Raw genomic sequence first — 15,032 nt, 5'->3', positions numbered from 1 at the left:
GGTCAAAGTCTGAAGAAGACCATACAAGGAAGAGGGCGACAGAGCACCACTTTGACTCCGCTCATTTTTCTGTCTGGAGCAGTGCACGTCTGGTTTCACGAGCTCAAATGAAACTTAAAACAGCTCGCGGCCAGAGGTTGAGCCACGCACAGGGGGAATGGCATGAGAACAGCTCCTCATTTTCGCTATGACATGCTTTTAGCAGAGAGACAAATACAGACTCAGGATTACGCACGGGCTGACCTTCTCTAACTTACAGGAAGTGACTCAAAAGTCAATATGAAATCACAGTTTCATCTGCATGAAAACGAGCCCGGTGCAGATAATATAATATATATTCAGGAGGTTTGACATTTACTGATCAACACACAAATCAAATAGAGAACTCATTTACTAGTTCAATGGTGCAAAGAAGATGGTTTTTCATATCTCCAACCAGAATTGCTAAAGGGAATTTTTGTAGAGTGTGATCCTGCCATTCATCTACAACTGCATGACCATGCCTTTAATGCATTACCTCATGCCACAAAGGAAACTTAATGTTCTTATATTTGCCTCCAAGATCAGCGCCAAATTCACTCAAAGCTGTACTTCACTGCCTGCGTGTTCCTACTGCATTCACCTACGTTAATCATCATCATGAATGCTCTCTGCTTTGGACCTCTAAAAACTACATCCATACTGTATGCTCTGCTTTGATCAGGGCTTGGTGGTCTTCAACACTCTGCATCACACCTGTCATTGGGTAAAGCCCCACTTACCCTATGTAATAAACCTTTAACTCAATTTCAGGGTGATATCTTACCACTATTGGACTACATTTCCCATTCCCCTACTGAATTTTGTTATTTGTGACCCCTCTAACTCCTCTGTGATGCTCTGTGTTCTCAAGAGCAAGACATTAGAGTAAGAGCTGATGAGTCACGGAGAGACCTTCTCCTTTATGCTTCTCCTGCTTCATGGCTGTCCTCCATGTAAAAATGCTTTTAGCTCTTCTTTGTTTGGGAGAACAGGCTCTTATACTGTTCTTGTTTGCTGCTGAAAAGCAAATTCAACAGATGTCTGAATAGATGCGTCCTGGTGATTCACATTGAATAAAGCACTGCAGACATCTGTAAAAGGTGCTGACAGTCATTTCAATAAAAAATGAACATGAGATTGATTTTGAAATTGAAGGTCTCAATATCAGCTTAGTGGTTTTAAGAGTTTATGCACTTGTTCATTACCTGTGCTGCCTCCCAGCCCCACTGCCGATATTTGGGATCGTGGGTGAATCTCCACATGTACCAGTAGGTCTCGATGACCTCTGGCCGCAGGATGTAGTACTTCTCATTCTGCCGTACAGCCACCGCCTCCAGTCCACTGTCGAATTTGAAGGCCTCCGGGCCAAGCTTCAACACTTGAGGAAGGAAGGTGAATGAGCGAGAGACAGATTAAGATAGGAAAACAGGAAAGAGGAGATGAACATCATCTTTTGCTTGTTTATCTTTATGGTTCAGTTGCTGGTGATTACAGGTCAGAGCTGATATGAATTACTGCCTTTGTATGTGTGTGTGTGTGTGTGTGTGTGTGTGTGTGTGTGTGTGTGTGCATGCATGACAAAGCAACGAAAAGCCTCCGACATCACTGATTCTAAAGGGTTATCATCTTTTTACAAGGTTCTTTCTTTCCAATTAAGTGTGGTAAGTACTAAAAGCCTAACTGTGGAAAATTATTGAGAAGCCGAAGAGGTGGTTGACATGGCTCACTGACACGCACGCACGCATGCACGCGCACGCACACCTTAACCTAAGTCTTCATTCTAAAATTTAATGATTTACATTATGGGGACTTGCATTTCATAGTAAGGCAAGTCTCCACAATGTGACACTGTAATCATATTTATGCCCCCACAAAGTGAGGAATACATGGGCGGGCGGGCACGCACGTACGCGCACACGCACGTACGCGCACACGCACGTACGCGCACACGCACGTACGCGCACACGCACGTACGCGCACACGCACGCACGCACAATGTTTACATGAATGACTGCTCATTAAGACCCAACAGGCCAACCTTAGACAGTCTGACCGCTGCTATCAAACTCCCTGCCACCTACCCAGAAACTTCTCCCTCCCTTCCTCCCTCTTGTGCTCTCTCTCTCTCATCTTCATTAGTTGCCACGGCAACTTCTTCTCTTTCTCAGCACAACCTCACACTTTCTGACTACACACACAAGCACACAGATTTGGACATGCAGTAATGATGCACAATCACAGGCTGGTGTTTCTCTGCTGACAACTATTGATCCTCCCAAGAAAACACGCCAAGCAGGTATTCAGAAAGGTCTGCTTCATATCATGATGACACATTTAGGCTTCCAGTACATTCTAAAACATCATGACCACTCGATGTACCAGTCTCTAACACCACTGTAATGAAACATGAAAGCTCTTCAGCTTGTTGTTATCAGTAGTTATTTCGAGCACATTAGTAGAGAGAAGTCTGTACTATAATACAGTGCCAGCCTTATTCATACTTAAAACATATGTGTGTTTGTGTTGGAGTAAACCCCACTGCCCTCCTCACCTGTCCTGTCGTAGGACTCGTGGCAGGTGTGTGCAATCTCAGCTCCCAGCTGCAGGTAGTGTCCAGCCTTGTCATCGGGTGAACCATCAGCACCCAGCGCGAACATGCCGCCGGCGAAGCAAGCCAAGTGACCCATCTTCCTCTCCAGGTGGCCGTTCTTCCACTCACCAATGAATGTCAGACCGCCGTTGGATTTGCGTATCAGGTGGCGCTCGATGGCCTGGACAAAGGGAGTGTGTGCGTGTGCGAAAAAGTGGAATGAAGCCATATGTTTTCAGGAGGAATGTGTACACATGAAATATGAAGTGCACATATGAGTGTGTTAATGTATTTGTATGCAGGTAGTGACCGAAACAGGACCAGGATGTGTTGAAAGGCATGTGTTTGAATGTAAGTACAGACATTTGAAGATGCATGGTCAGACAAAGGGGAATGACGCAATATTTATTACAGCAGTGGGTGGAGGTTATGTGTGTGTGTGTGTGTGTGGGTGTGCGTGTGTGCGTGTATATGAATGCATTGATGGGGTTCAGTTGTGTGAATGGGGCATTGACATTGAGTAATGTGTACGAGGGTGTGGAGGGTTAAACAAGAGAGAGCAGGACAGAGGGATGAGTGCAGAATTGGAAATCCAGCCACATCCGTCAACCTCTGCTCTGTAACATCTGCTCAGCTCACTCTGTGACACTCTTAATGACTGACAGACATCTTCATCAGCTACAGACCACTCACATCTGCTTCCTGATAAATCCAGCTTTACTTTACAACAACAACAACAACAACAACAACAACAACAAAAGGAAACATCTCTCTCATCTCTCCCTACCCTCAGTAGGGACTGAGGTTAATGTTTCCAAAAACAATGTTAGTTATTAATAAAAGAATAACTGGTAACAATGACAGTAAGAGCTGTTACTTTTCTTGCCAATATGAGCACAGGTCGGACTGAGACTACAGATCTGACAGTGCTGGCTGTGCGGTTCAAAGATTCTAGCTGGGCCGGGTTTTGTGTATTTATTTCCTTTGTCCCTTAACAAAATATGGAAAACAAAACGTTGTATGCATATACACACACTTTTCTGGCTGCACCATACCTCGATGGCATCATCATAGGTCTTGCGAGCTTCTGTGTCGGTCTTATCTGACATGAGCCAGGCCTTCAGCAGGTACTCGTAAAAACTGTCGCCAAGTCCTCCAACTGAAGTGTGATCTGTGGAGGGGTGAGGGTGGGGGGTTGAGTTCAACACAGTGGAGTGGGAGGGGGAGCAGAAAAGAGAAAGAGGAAAAATAGTGAGAGGTGGACAAATGAGAGGGCCAAAAGGAATTATTCATTTTTCAACTTTGCCTCAAAGTCCCTGGCAAAGCGCATATGGCATCAAAAGCATCTATACAGGCCCGCAGTGGTTTTTCTTCTCTCCACTCACAATATACTGGCAGCACGTTTCCTCTCATTCCCTGCTTTGTTTACCCTTTCCCCGATGTGCTCACATTTCAGCGTCCCCAGTCGCCCTTATGAATGTTTACACAGCTTTCATGGCTGTCCTAATTTGCAGGACACCACATGGAGAGGAGTGGACGCAGCCAGCACTCATTCTGATCAGACTGAGAAAATAACTTTCTCTACAGGGAGTTTGAAGCCCTCTTGGTCTCATTTTAATGGCACACTTGTGTATTTCATGGGCAATTTCACTGATCTATGAAATATTATTTACAATATTAACAAAAAACGGCATTAGTACATTTATGAACTGCCAGAGTATACGACAAATCCAAGACACTGTCAATTCTGAACTTTTCTAAAAATGATGTTAATAGCAAATCCACTTTATAATTTGATCTTTTGGTCTGGCTTTGTGTACAATAGTACAGATTTGGTGGGTGTGCACGTATAGAGTTACTTCAAACTGAACAAATTAAATGGATAGGTAGTAAAATTCCCCAGTTTCAATAAGGAAATTTCAATCTTTCCTTGGGAGCTCCTCTTGCTTGTTATGATCTCAAAGTCGAGTTAGGGAAGCAGTCTTGGATGAAAAGAGGTTCATTTAGCTCTGACTTCACTGTGTGAAACTGGAATCCTCCTCATCCTCTGAGCAGATTGCTTTGTGTCTCATCTATAGAGATTCTTTGCTGCATGTGACATGCCCGCAGGTAGATGCAGTGATACGCAAAGACGGGGAACAAGGAAGACGAAGAGGCAATGAATTATTCATCTTTTGACACAGAGAGAGCGTAAACCTCGCAAACAACCTTGCAGCCATGAGGGCTGGCGCGTGTTCATGTCTGTGAATATACATGTATATTTACAAAGATAATGACTGAGCATGGGCACGTATGAAACTGCATGAAAAGAAACACGTTGAGAGACAGCTTGTCACTGATTGGCACAGTTCTACCCACATTTGGGAACATAATAAATTAGTAAATGAGTTCAAATCCATTTTACGTAACTCGGGTTATGTAAATAAGTCCATTTGGTAGAATAAAGTCATTTACTCTCATTGAGACAACCATGGAGAGCCGAGCACAATTCCGATGGCAGTACGAAGTCTGTACGTTCTGGCGTTTTGCTGCGATGGATGCACTTTCTACATGTTGTATGACATGCCAAGAACATTGGCAGGTCTGAATCAGCTGCACACCAGCACTTATAATGACACAGACTTTCTCTGGGGTGTTATGGGTTTTATTTGGCAGCTAATGACGCACGTGTTTGAAATGAAATGTTATTTCAATAATTCCCCTGCTCTAAATACAGCACTCACACTACTCCATCCTGGGTGGAAAACAAGCAGCAGACCTAGATGAATGCTGGTATATTTTGTATTCATCTTGAGTATTTCCACTCTGCCAGCCTCTGGCAGGTCACCAGCCCTGTGCTGGTGGCTCTGTTCCATGTCAAATTATCATACTTGGTTGGTGAAGTACTGAAAGTAGCATGTGGGTATTTTTTTAATCTGGTTGCTCAAAGGAAAAATACTCCCATATCTTGATTGTAATAGAATTGCATCTTGGTCCTCTTGGCTGACAAAGGACATGTATTTGTGGAGCTCCTGCAGCTTTCTAATCAGTCCTTCTAGTTACGAATATGTTTTTGGGTCATTTCCTTTGGGGCTCACGCACAGAGGGGAAAGCTTCTATCAGGGATTCTGATCAACTGCTGAGCCTCATATTCAGGAGGAACAAAGAGGATTCAGACCTGGCTGCTGAGCAGTGGACAGGCGCTTTAGTCTCGTGTGTGGACACTAGTGGCTGAAATGATTTTATTTCAGAGTGTGTCTGGGTTAACCTTTAGATTAATGGTGAGGAGGTCAGAAATCCCAAAGACATCAGTGTACTGTAGAACCTCTGGTACTTTGCTTAAAAAGGAGGCAGCTGAGGTGGTTCGGATACTTAAACAGGATGCCCCTTTCCTGTGGAGGTTTTCAAGGCATGTCAAAGTCGGAAGTGAGCAAAGGGCTAACTCAAAACACACTGGATGGATTTCAGATTCTATTCTAACTTGGAGGGATAATGCTGGAGTATATGGTGGGGAAGAAAGACATTTGACTGCTTGATTTAGCATGCTGCCACTGTGAACTGACCCAGATAAGCAACGGAAAACGAACGGATGGAGGGATGAATGCACTGTGCTGAATGCCATTATTATCATTTCTATCCTGGTTAATGTCAGTTCACAGCAGAGCGGGGGACAGCTCAAGCGTAGCTCAATTTGACTGATAACAGAATGAGCTTGGTAGGAAAAACTTTCAGAATGTACATGATGGAAGTGCCAAAGTTTCAAAAGTTACCTGAATTTGCAGTGGTGGAAGTTTCTCGAGGAGAGACTTTGGTTAACTGAACCAACCAACTTGACCATAAAGACCTTGAAATCTGAACAGAACCTGACTATACTGTCAGGGCAAGTACCGTGACAGGCACGAGTTTGGTCAAATTTTCTGTGAATAGTGAGTAAAAGTTGACCTGATTTGCAATGGCATAAACTTAAAGATTTGAGGACTCTGAGCTGTGCTTAGGCTCATTACCCTTTTGTAGAAGTCATCCTCTTTTCATCTGCAGCTTTTCTACACACGTTTTATTGATTGATTGCAGAATTTGCTGGGATCTAATTCCATGGAATCCATTCTTCCCTCCACCAGTGAAATGTTCCCTGTGCTGGCTGCAACACAAGCCCAAAGCATGATTGATCCGCCCCCCGAGTTTAACAGTTGGAGAGGTGTTCCTTCATGAAATTCTGCACCTTTTTTCTCCAAACATATGTTTGCTCATTGCAGCCAAAAAGTTCTATCTGAACTTCATCAGTCCACAGGACTCGTTTTCAAAATGCATCGGGCTTGTTTAGATGTTCCATTGCAAACTTCTGACACTGAATTTTGTGGTGAGGGCGCACAAAAGTTTTCTTCTAATGAATCTACTTCTTTACCATCTTATATCCTTCTAGTGCTTTGTGGGCATCAATTATCTGAATTTTCAGAGTACTAGGCAGCTGATTAGAGGAGCCCACGGCTGCTGATTGTTGAGACAAGGGCTGAGGAATCAGAGTATTTTTAAATCTTTCAAATTTGCATCACTTGACCTTTCCAGACAATGACTGTGAACAACCATAGCCCTAACAAGGTGATTAGGGTCTGACACCTTAAGTGAGTGCTCAAATCTCTTATGCATAGTCCTTTCCTTTTTGTAACCCTAAAATTGTAAAGAACAAAAATAATACCTTTTCCTTGCTCAACATCAATACAAGTGCCCTGTGTGTGCACGCAATATATATTCTGTACCTCAGTGTACATATTGCCTAAAAGTTTGTGTCCTTGAGAGACGACTGACTGTTTATCCATGTGATGTTTTCATACAAACTTCCCGCTTGCTATCCACAAGCTTTTGTCAGAGGTTCTTGTCTATTTCAGCCTGTAAATAATCAGACTCCCATCTAGTTTAGAGGCTCTGAATAATCTCTTGCCGGGCTCATCTTGCATTGTCTCGCTATCTCTGTTTGCCAATCTCCTGGCTGACTGAGCCATTGTTTGATTTTTACAATAAAATATGCAAAAACACATCTGAAGCGAGGGTACATGAAAGCAAAACCACTTGTTTCAAGCATGGACCCTGAGGTATCACGGGGAGCGCAACACAAATAACAAGTCAGAGTGAAATCAGAATAAAGATAATATCCCAGCCACAGCTCCAACTGGCCCGTTACATGGGACAGTTCGTGAATGGAAAGAGGAAAATAACAAGGCGATGCAGATTAAAACACAAACTGGAACAGGAAGAGCTCCTTCAACTTCTGTCTGGTCTTTTTCATATTTTTCCTGAATCTTCTACCTTACCCTGTTTCACAATCACTCCCACACTCTTTCAACTTAGCATCCACCCACACACTCCCAAAACTCCTCTCTCCTCCATTATTTTTCTGCCAATCAAAGGATCAGGGTCATGCAGGGAGCGCCTGTCAATCAAAGGCAGGGTCTGCTGAGGAGGAGGCTTCAAAAGCACACTAAACTGCAGACGGAAAGATGCATGTACACAAGGAGACGTCTTCACAAAGCCTCAAACACACTCCCATTTAAAACCCAGGTCACGGACACAGGCTGCTGAGGTAATACTAATAACATCTGTGCAACAATACAGCTCGTTTCTATGCAGCACCCATTCCAATGAGGAAGACAACAGCAAAGATCAGCCGAGTTTATTTTCCACTTTCTGGATCACGTTCACGCTCAACACTCGTCAATGTGACTTACAAAAAAAAAAAAATCATTATTTATAAATCCTGTACAGGTGTCAAAATATAGTAGAATGGTGGGTGAGGGGTAGTGCTGGAAACAACTGAGCGAACAAAGCTTTGCAGACAGGATTACAAATGCAGATATCTTTATCCTGCTCCAGAGCCTGGAGATCAACACGACCACTGTGCACTGCCATAAGTCAACTGACAAATCTCTTAAAATGAAGAAAATTACAGACCCTTCTGAAGAGAAAACAGTTAAACATTCACGTCCACAGTTGTTGCTGCCATTGAACACAGCCATGGTGGCCTTAAGCTAATAGAGGACTGTTAAAACAAAAGCTGTTTGTATGCAGCCTGTTTATCATGGTCTGCCACAAATCTTAAAATTTGGCAAATTCTTATCAACTTAGCTACTGAGAGAGCAGCGAGCCCCCTTCAAAGCAGGAGAGGCCAGCAGACCAAAGATGGAGTGACACCAAACAGACATTCTGATCATCAGGCTGCAAGAAGACGTCGACAGGCAACAAAAGCACAGAGTCTGAGGCCTCTTCTGCTGTTCAGTACTGTTTGTGCCTACATGCCTGCTGTTTGGAGACAGCAGATTTTACTGTACATTAGCGAAGCTGGGCCTCTGTAAAACACCATGTTACAATCAGACTGATTTGATTGTTTTGATACTAATTAACGTCGCTAATATAGAAATCCAGCGATGAAGACAACAGCGTTTGACAGACTGCCGTATTTACATGTGAGCAAAGAAGAGTGCCGGTGAGCAGGTTAAAAAGAGGGAGTGGGTGGTGTGTGTGTGTGTGTGTGTGTGTGTGTGTGTGTGTGTGTGTGTGTGTGTGTGTGTGTGTGTAGGCAGCACGGTGTTACAGTAAGACAGAGGAGTGTGTGGTAATAAGGCTGTCAGTCACAGCAGGATCTCATTAAGAGGAGCTCAGCCTCATTCCTCATTAGTCTGGCTTAACTACTGCCTACACACCTACACTCCACGATAAGAAACACACACAAATGAACACACAGTGATACATTTGCACACATACTTACACCCTTAAAACATTTAACACTGTCTCAAACGCAGACACGCATTCACATCCGTGTATTTCTCACCTAGCGAACAAAGAAAACTCTCACATACACCCACACAGACACCCACACACACACATCTCAACCAGGGTGTAAGACAATGTATTGTCTCTGACAGGCAAGGTGAAAGAAATGCAAACTTTTACAAACCAATTAGACCATTTAAGAAGATAACAAAACCTCCAAATAGTGGTTGTGTACTTGCCACAGCAGCTGACGCAGACGCTCCCGCCGCAGGTAGATTCTGGCTGCTGGCTTATGTTCATTTTGTGCCAAGATTCCACAGAAATCCAACATGAGACAGCCATGCTGCCTCCACTAAGTCCTGAAAGCTAACTCTAAATGGTCCTGTAATGAATTTAAATGGACGTGGCATGTCCCTGTTTCACTCTGCAGCAGTTACAGGTGTTCAAAAATATGCACGTAACAATCACGCTCCACAACAACGCGTCTGGCACACTGTGTATTTATCCGAAAAGAGACTTCTAATGTGCTGTAATTTTCTGCCTTCCTGAATCTCTGACTGATAATCATGGTATCACGACAGCACTGTGAGCAGCCACTGGAAAGGATCTTTAGTGCTGCTTTACTGAAATTTGTATTGTTGATTAAAATGTGTTTAACCAGACAAGCGATAAAGTGATGTTTGTCTCCTGAGGTTTGAAAGCCTTCCTCTTACCAAATCTCTAATTGACTGTGAACATGTAAATGCATACTGATTCCACACAAAAACACTGAAGTCAAAGTGACATTAAAATTCATTTTTGTTAAGAAATCAGTATATAGCGTATATTCTTATTATTTTTCTTATTTGGTCAAAATTTCAATGACCAAAAAGATGAAATGTAAAGTTCATTTAATTTTCTGGCATAGTAAAATCCCCTACCTTAGTATTCTCCAGAAGAATTTGGTTGAAAATCAGACATGTGCAATATCTGTATAGGCAGGGACACACAAATATACACCTGCCGATGACTCAGCAGGTGTAAAAATGAACAGAAAGTAACATCTCATGGGAACGAGTGCTACAGTAAAGTTAGCAAGCTAGGTTAACTAGCTTCAACTTTCTAAGTGGAATCCAAATTTAAAAGCACAAAAGGTCCTTCCAAATGCTGACAAAGGGACAGATCAGTAATGGCACTTAACCAACCCCTGCATAGGATTAAATAAGGGGGCGAGTCTTGCAGGAATGACATTACAGCAGAAATAAACACGTTTACAGCGTAGTACAAAAGACGGTTTGGTTCTCTATAGCTAATTTCACCATTAAGCACAACAGTAAGGGGGTGAATTTATAGATTATTATGGTTTAAGGTTATGCATAATCACAGGCACAACTGCTTTGAGTGACAGCTAGCCAAGTATTTGAATTAAACCAAAGCTTCCTGCTCTCTCCGGGGAAAACATTGTGCCAAACTCCCTTTAAGAACTATGACATTTCTTGCCTGTCAGCAGAAAAACATTACTCTAGAATCACACAATAAAAGGCGTCATATGTCGACAGTCTGGTCAATTTGACATCAATATAATCCCTAAGGATAAACTGTATTTCCATATACACAAGATAGCGGGGATTTAGTCGCCTCAATTCCATACCAGACGTTGGTTTATGGTTTCTCACTGAAACACAGGCTGGCTGGTTTATCAGATACACGCCAGATTAAGAACTGACTCATAACAGTGGTAGTTCACTGTGTAGCATCATCATTTGCAGACATCTTGTGAAGCTTGATATGTAACATGAAGCCGTTATTCAGGCCCGTTCTATCTGAGTCCTCTAACATTTGGTGTTTGCAGAGTCACACTTCGACTCAAAAAGCCATATTACAACATTTTCAGAAAATGATTTCAAACATTTATTATGGATTTTAATTTTTATTTCATTCATACATTCCATGGCTTTTGTGAACCTTGGACTTTGGTGAACCCATTTTAAGCATCAAAACAACTTGTCTACAAGAGTAAAAGTATGCTTTCACGAAGAGAAGATAAACAAGAAGATATGTCAGAATTGAGAAAATGCTCTTTAAGGAGCCGCAGCCACCCTGTACTGAAACAAGACACAGAGAGCACAAGAGAGAAGGGAGGGCCTTGACTGTTCAACAATTTGAGTCGAAGTCACAATGCCTGAACACAAGCAAACAAAAGGCAGCTTGGTCTTGGTTTCACTTTGCACAAGACAACATTACAACGTGGACTGTTATGGATGCTTGCTGTTGGTGTGAATACAATGTGAAGTATTCACAGTATTCAGAATTCAAGTAATCAAAGAAACTAGCAAGCACAACAACTACTACTTTTTTTCTTTCCTATTCGTTCTGATGTGGCTGTTTGCAAGGACTCTGCATTTTCTGGTACTCCCCCCAAAAGCTATTTTTTCTTTCCCAGAATGCATTGCAAAGAGCCGTGCAGCTACAGGCACCTACAAAAAATACACAGCGGACAAACACTGTCCACTCAATTACTTCAGAGCTCACAATATGAAGTATATCTATAGTATTTTTATGCTAAGCCCCTTTGATTTTTACAGTAATTAATTCCATTAATCTGACCCTCTCCTTCTGTAATTGTATCACGTACACTCAGCATGCAGCACTCAGGGGTCACTGCAGCGGGTCAGGTTGGCTTTGGAGGAGTGATGACCTTTAATTAAAACCACTGCTGCTTTACTGTAATCAGCCGAGCTGGTTAAAGCGACATGGTGGAATGGCAGCTAATTAATGTCTCCCAGCTTCAGACCACAACACACACACACACACACACACACACACACACACACACACACACACACACACACACACACACACACACACACACACACACACAGAGTAACTATATTTGCACAGAGGCACTGTTGATGTGCTCAAATATATCCAGAAAAAACGACTCACACACATACAGAGAGGCACACATAAAACATCCGTCATCACCTGCCCAGTCATGCAGCTCGCCAGCTAGCCATCCATCTGTTAATGTACTCATCAGTACATCAATCAATCCTTCCCTCCATCTTCCATCCATTTATTTCCCCTGAATTTGGTCCAAAGTCTGTGCACTTACAAGTGCATCATTCTGACTGCCAAGCCACCTATCCATCCATTAATGAGCCCCTCCATTTATCCATCCATCCATGAGTGCTCTCCATTTGTTTTGTAGACAAGTAAAACAAATAAAACAGAGACTTCATCTTGCTAAACCACAGCAGTTGTCAAAAATAGTACTTTGCTTTAAGACCGGTACCATCTTCGGTTTTCTATTCTCCTCTGAGCTTCTAGTCTACGCATGCCTATTGCTCATTTCCCGTTTATTTGTGAAATTGAATAGATTTAATATCTCTTATGAAGCCACTCATCCCCCCTGGACAAATGAAAACAACACAGTATATTCAATTTTGAACAGATTTCATCTTTTCATTTCCTTTCGCCAAACTAAAGAGTAAACCCGCACAGATAGCCACATCTGACAGGCCAAAACTTCAACACTCACTTTAGAAAAATACTTTGACTTTAATATCCACAGTGTTTCAATATTCTGTTGGAATGTTGTGATAACAAAACTGCACTCCTCCACGCATCTGTCATCCAGCATCTTAGTCTCAGCTAAACACCTTTTCAGGTTCAAAACTATCTGCACTGAAACGCTGAAAAAAGGAAGATTTAATATTCCCTTGCAAAAGCTAAGGCGATAACTTGAAATATGCCACGTAATGTTAGAGGAAAGGCACAAACATTCAGACTACGTGACATCACGCCGCAGCTCAGGACGAGCTCAGCAAAGTTAGGAATGAAAATCTGGCACGAGTTCACTGGAGCAGCGCTCATGTCAGCAGGCCAGTACCCAGAGTCTTCAGGTACGACCGCTTTTTAAAATCCTACTGGAAAAACAGATTTTCACCTCGTGTATACCTGGTATCTAAAAAAGAATCTGTATCCAGATATGTCATCTGGATAATAAACAATCCAATCTTGCCTTTGTGTTTACACCTGGTATTTTTAATGCACTCTTGTTTTCCTCATTGAGATGGGATCACTGCACTCCAGACCAAAACCTGCATGTGAGTAAACTGAGGGGGCGGCAAATCATCCCCAGACTCCCTTAAAAAAAAATCACAGAGGTTTGTGAGTTGAGTTACCAAAAATTTTAGAAACTTTGTGGAAGCTGTTTTTTAAATATATGTCTTGTAAATTAGGCAAATGTAATACATAAAGCTATTCCTTCCTTTCTATAAAAAATATTGTGTCAGCCTGTCCTGGTGTGTTGCAGCGCGGGATGCAGGCTGCTCTGTGACTAGATACACTGTATGCCTTGTAAACAGCAGATCAGCTGCACACAGTTGACAAGTGTCACACACAGTTAGTTACTGCGTATCATTCATTCCCCACCCATTGCATTTTCATGCCATTCTGTTAGCACTGAATAAGACATCTTTCCCTTTCATGGTACAGAATAGACGCATAATCAGTAATTAGAGGCTTGTCTTTTTCATATCTGTATCAATGTTATGTTGTGTACGGATGCACATTTTGCTTTTAGCCAACATTCATGCAATAAAATATCATTTAACTAAGAAGCAGAATTACTACTGTTATTATTACTCATTTTATTACTATCTCAGGTGTGGTTCATGTTTTGAGAACACCTCTATAAACTGTCCAAAACTGGCGATATATTGTAATATCAGTGCTGGTGGTAAAGTTTAAAAAAGGAAATAAAATTGGTGAAGCAGACATGTAAAACTGTGGGTCTGGAACTGCAGGGGCTCTCCAGCTCGATCATACTGGCTGTAGCTGTGAGACACAGATGAAACAGGAGCCTGCAGGGAACCTGTGCAGACAGAGCTGCATGGATTAAAAGAGAGCCAATCTATTGCCCGAGACGTCCAAGTAGGACAAACGCGTTTGATAAAAACTTGCCAGCAGAATTCCTCTAAAACCAAGAACTTATCCAATAAATTCCACTGGTTTCCACACTTGCTTTTTAATCATGGCTGGCATTTTCTCAGTGTGACCACAATCACGCTGGTTGTGTGTCCATCACCAGGTGTCAAGCGTGAGTGAGAGAGTAAACTATTGTAGGTGTTGCTAACCAACAGCTGTGGTGTTTCACCTGCTTTAATTATGGGTTGAAGGTGACTTTAACTGGAAGTGTCAGGTTTCAGAGCAAGAATAGAGTGTTAGTGAACATCTTACTTCACTCAGTGAGCTGTTAATTTCCCTGGGCACAACGCCAAAATGTAATCAATATACCGGGAATACTGTGTTGCCCCTCTTCCATCTTCCTCCACTCGCTTTAATTTGTTCTCATTAAAGAAGATCCATTCTACTCCTTTATCCTTCACTTAGTGTTGATTTCTCCCCTTCTCTTCATAGCACTTTTACTACATGATCTTTTGAGGCTCACAAGACAGTTTTCTCCCAGGTAGCTGTTTGTGAATCAGTGACGCAGATATATTCTTTAAACTTCAATGAAATGACATTTTCTTTTTGTTAAACATTTGAAAGGTCCTCATAACCACAAAAGGGAGTGAAAATACACTCACAAATTTTAGGTATTAACCACTTGCGTCAACACTTGAATGAGAGGCAGTGATTTAACGCCACAGACACTCTTGAATAAAATGTTTTGATGCAAACGCTGCTGTTTTCT

The 15,032-nt window shown here is 42.3% G+C and overlaps 1 protein-coding gene across 2 annotated transcripts in view; it reads right to left on the bottom strand.

The window, feature by feature from the left end:
• man1a2 (mannosidase, alpha, class 1A, member 2) overlaps positions 1-15,032 on the bottom strand; it is a 121,522-nt gene that overhangs the window by 11,512 nt on the left and 94,978 nt on the right. For both annotated transcript variants that reach the window (XM_070975830.1, XM_070975831.1), the window contains exons 10-12: positions 3,667-3,782; positions 2,573-2,792; positions 1,227-1,399 (exon numbers count right to left, since the gene is read on the bottom strand). In XM_070975830.1, the coding sequence (XP_070831931.1) occupies positions 1,227-1,399; positions 2,573-2,792; positions 3,667-3,782 (509 nt within the window). The remainder of the gene's footprint in view (positions 1-1,226; positions 1,400-2,572; positions 2,793-3,666; positions 3,783-15,032) is intronic.

The sequence above is a fragment of the Chaetodon trifascialis genome, chromosome 12 (genome assembly GCF_039877785.1).
Source record: "Chaetodon trifascialis isolate fChaTrf1 chromosome 12, fChaTrf1.hap1, whole genome shotgun sequence".
Taxonomy (NCBI): domain Eukaryota; kingdom Metazoa; phylum Chordata; class Actinopteri; order Chaetodontiformes; family Chaetodontidae; genus Chaetodon; species Chaetodon trifascialis.
This window is presented reverse-complemented; position numbering and strand designations above follow the sequence as displayed.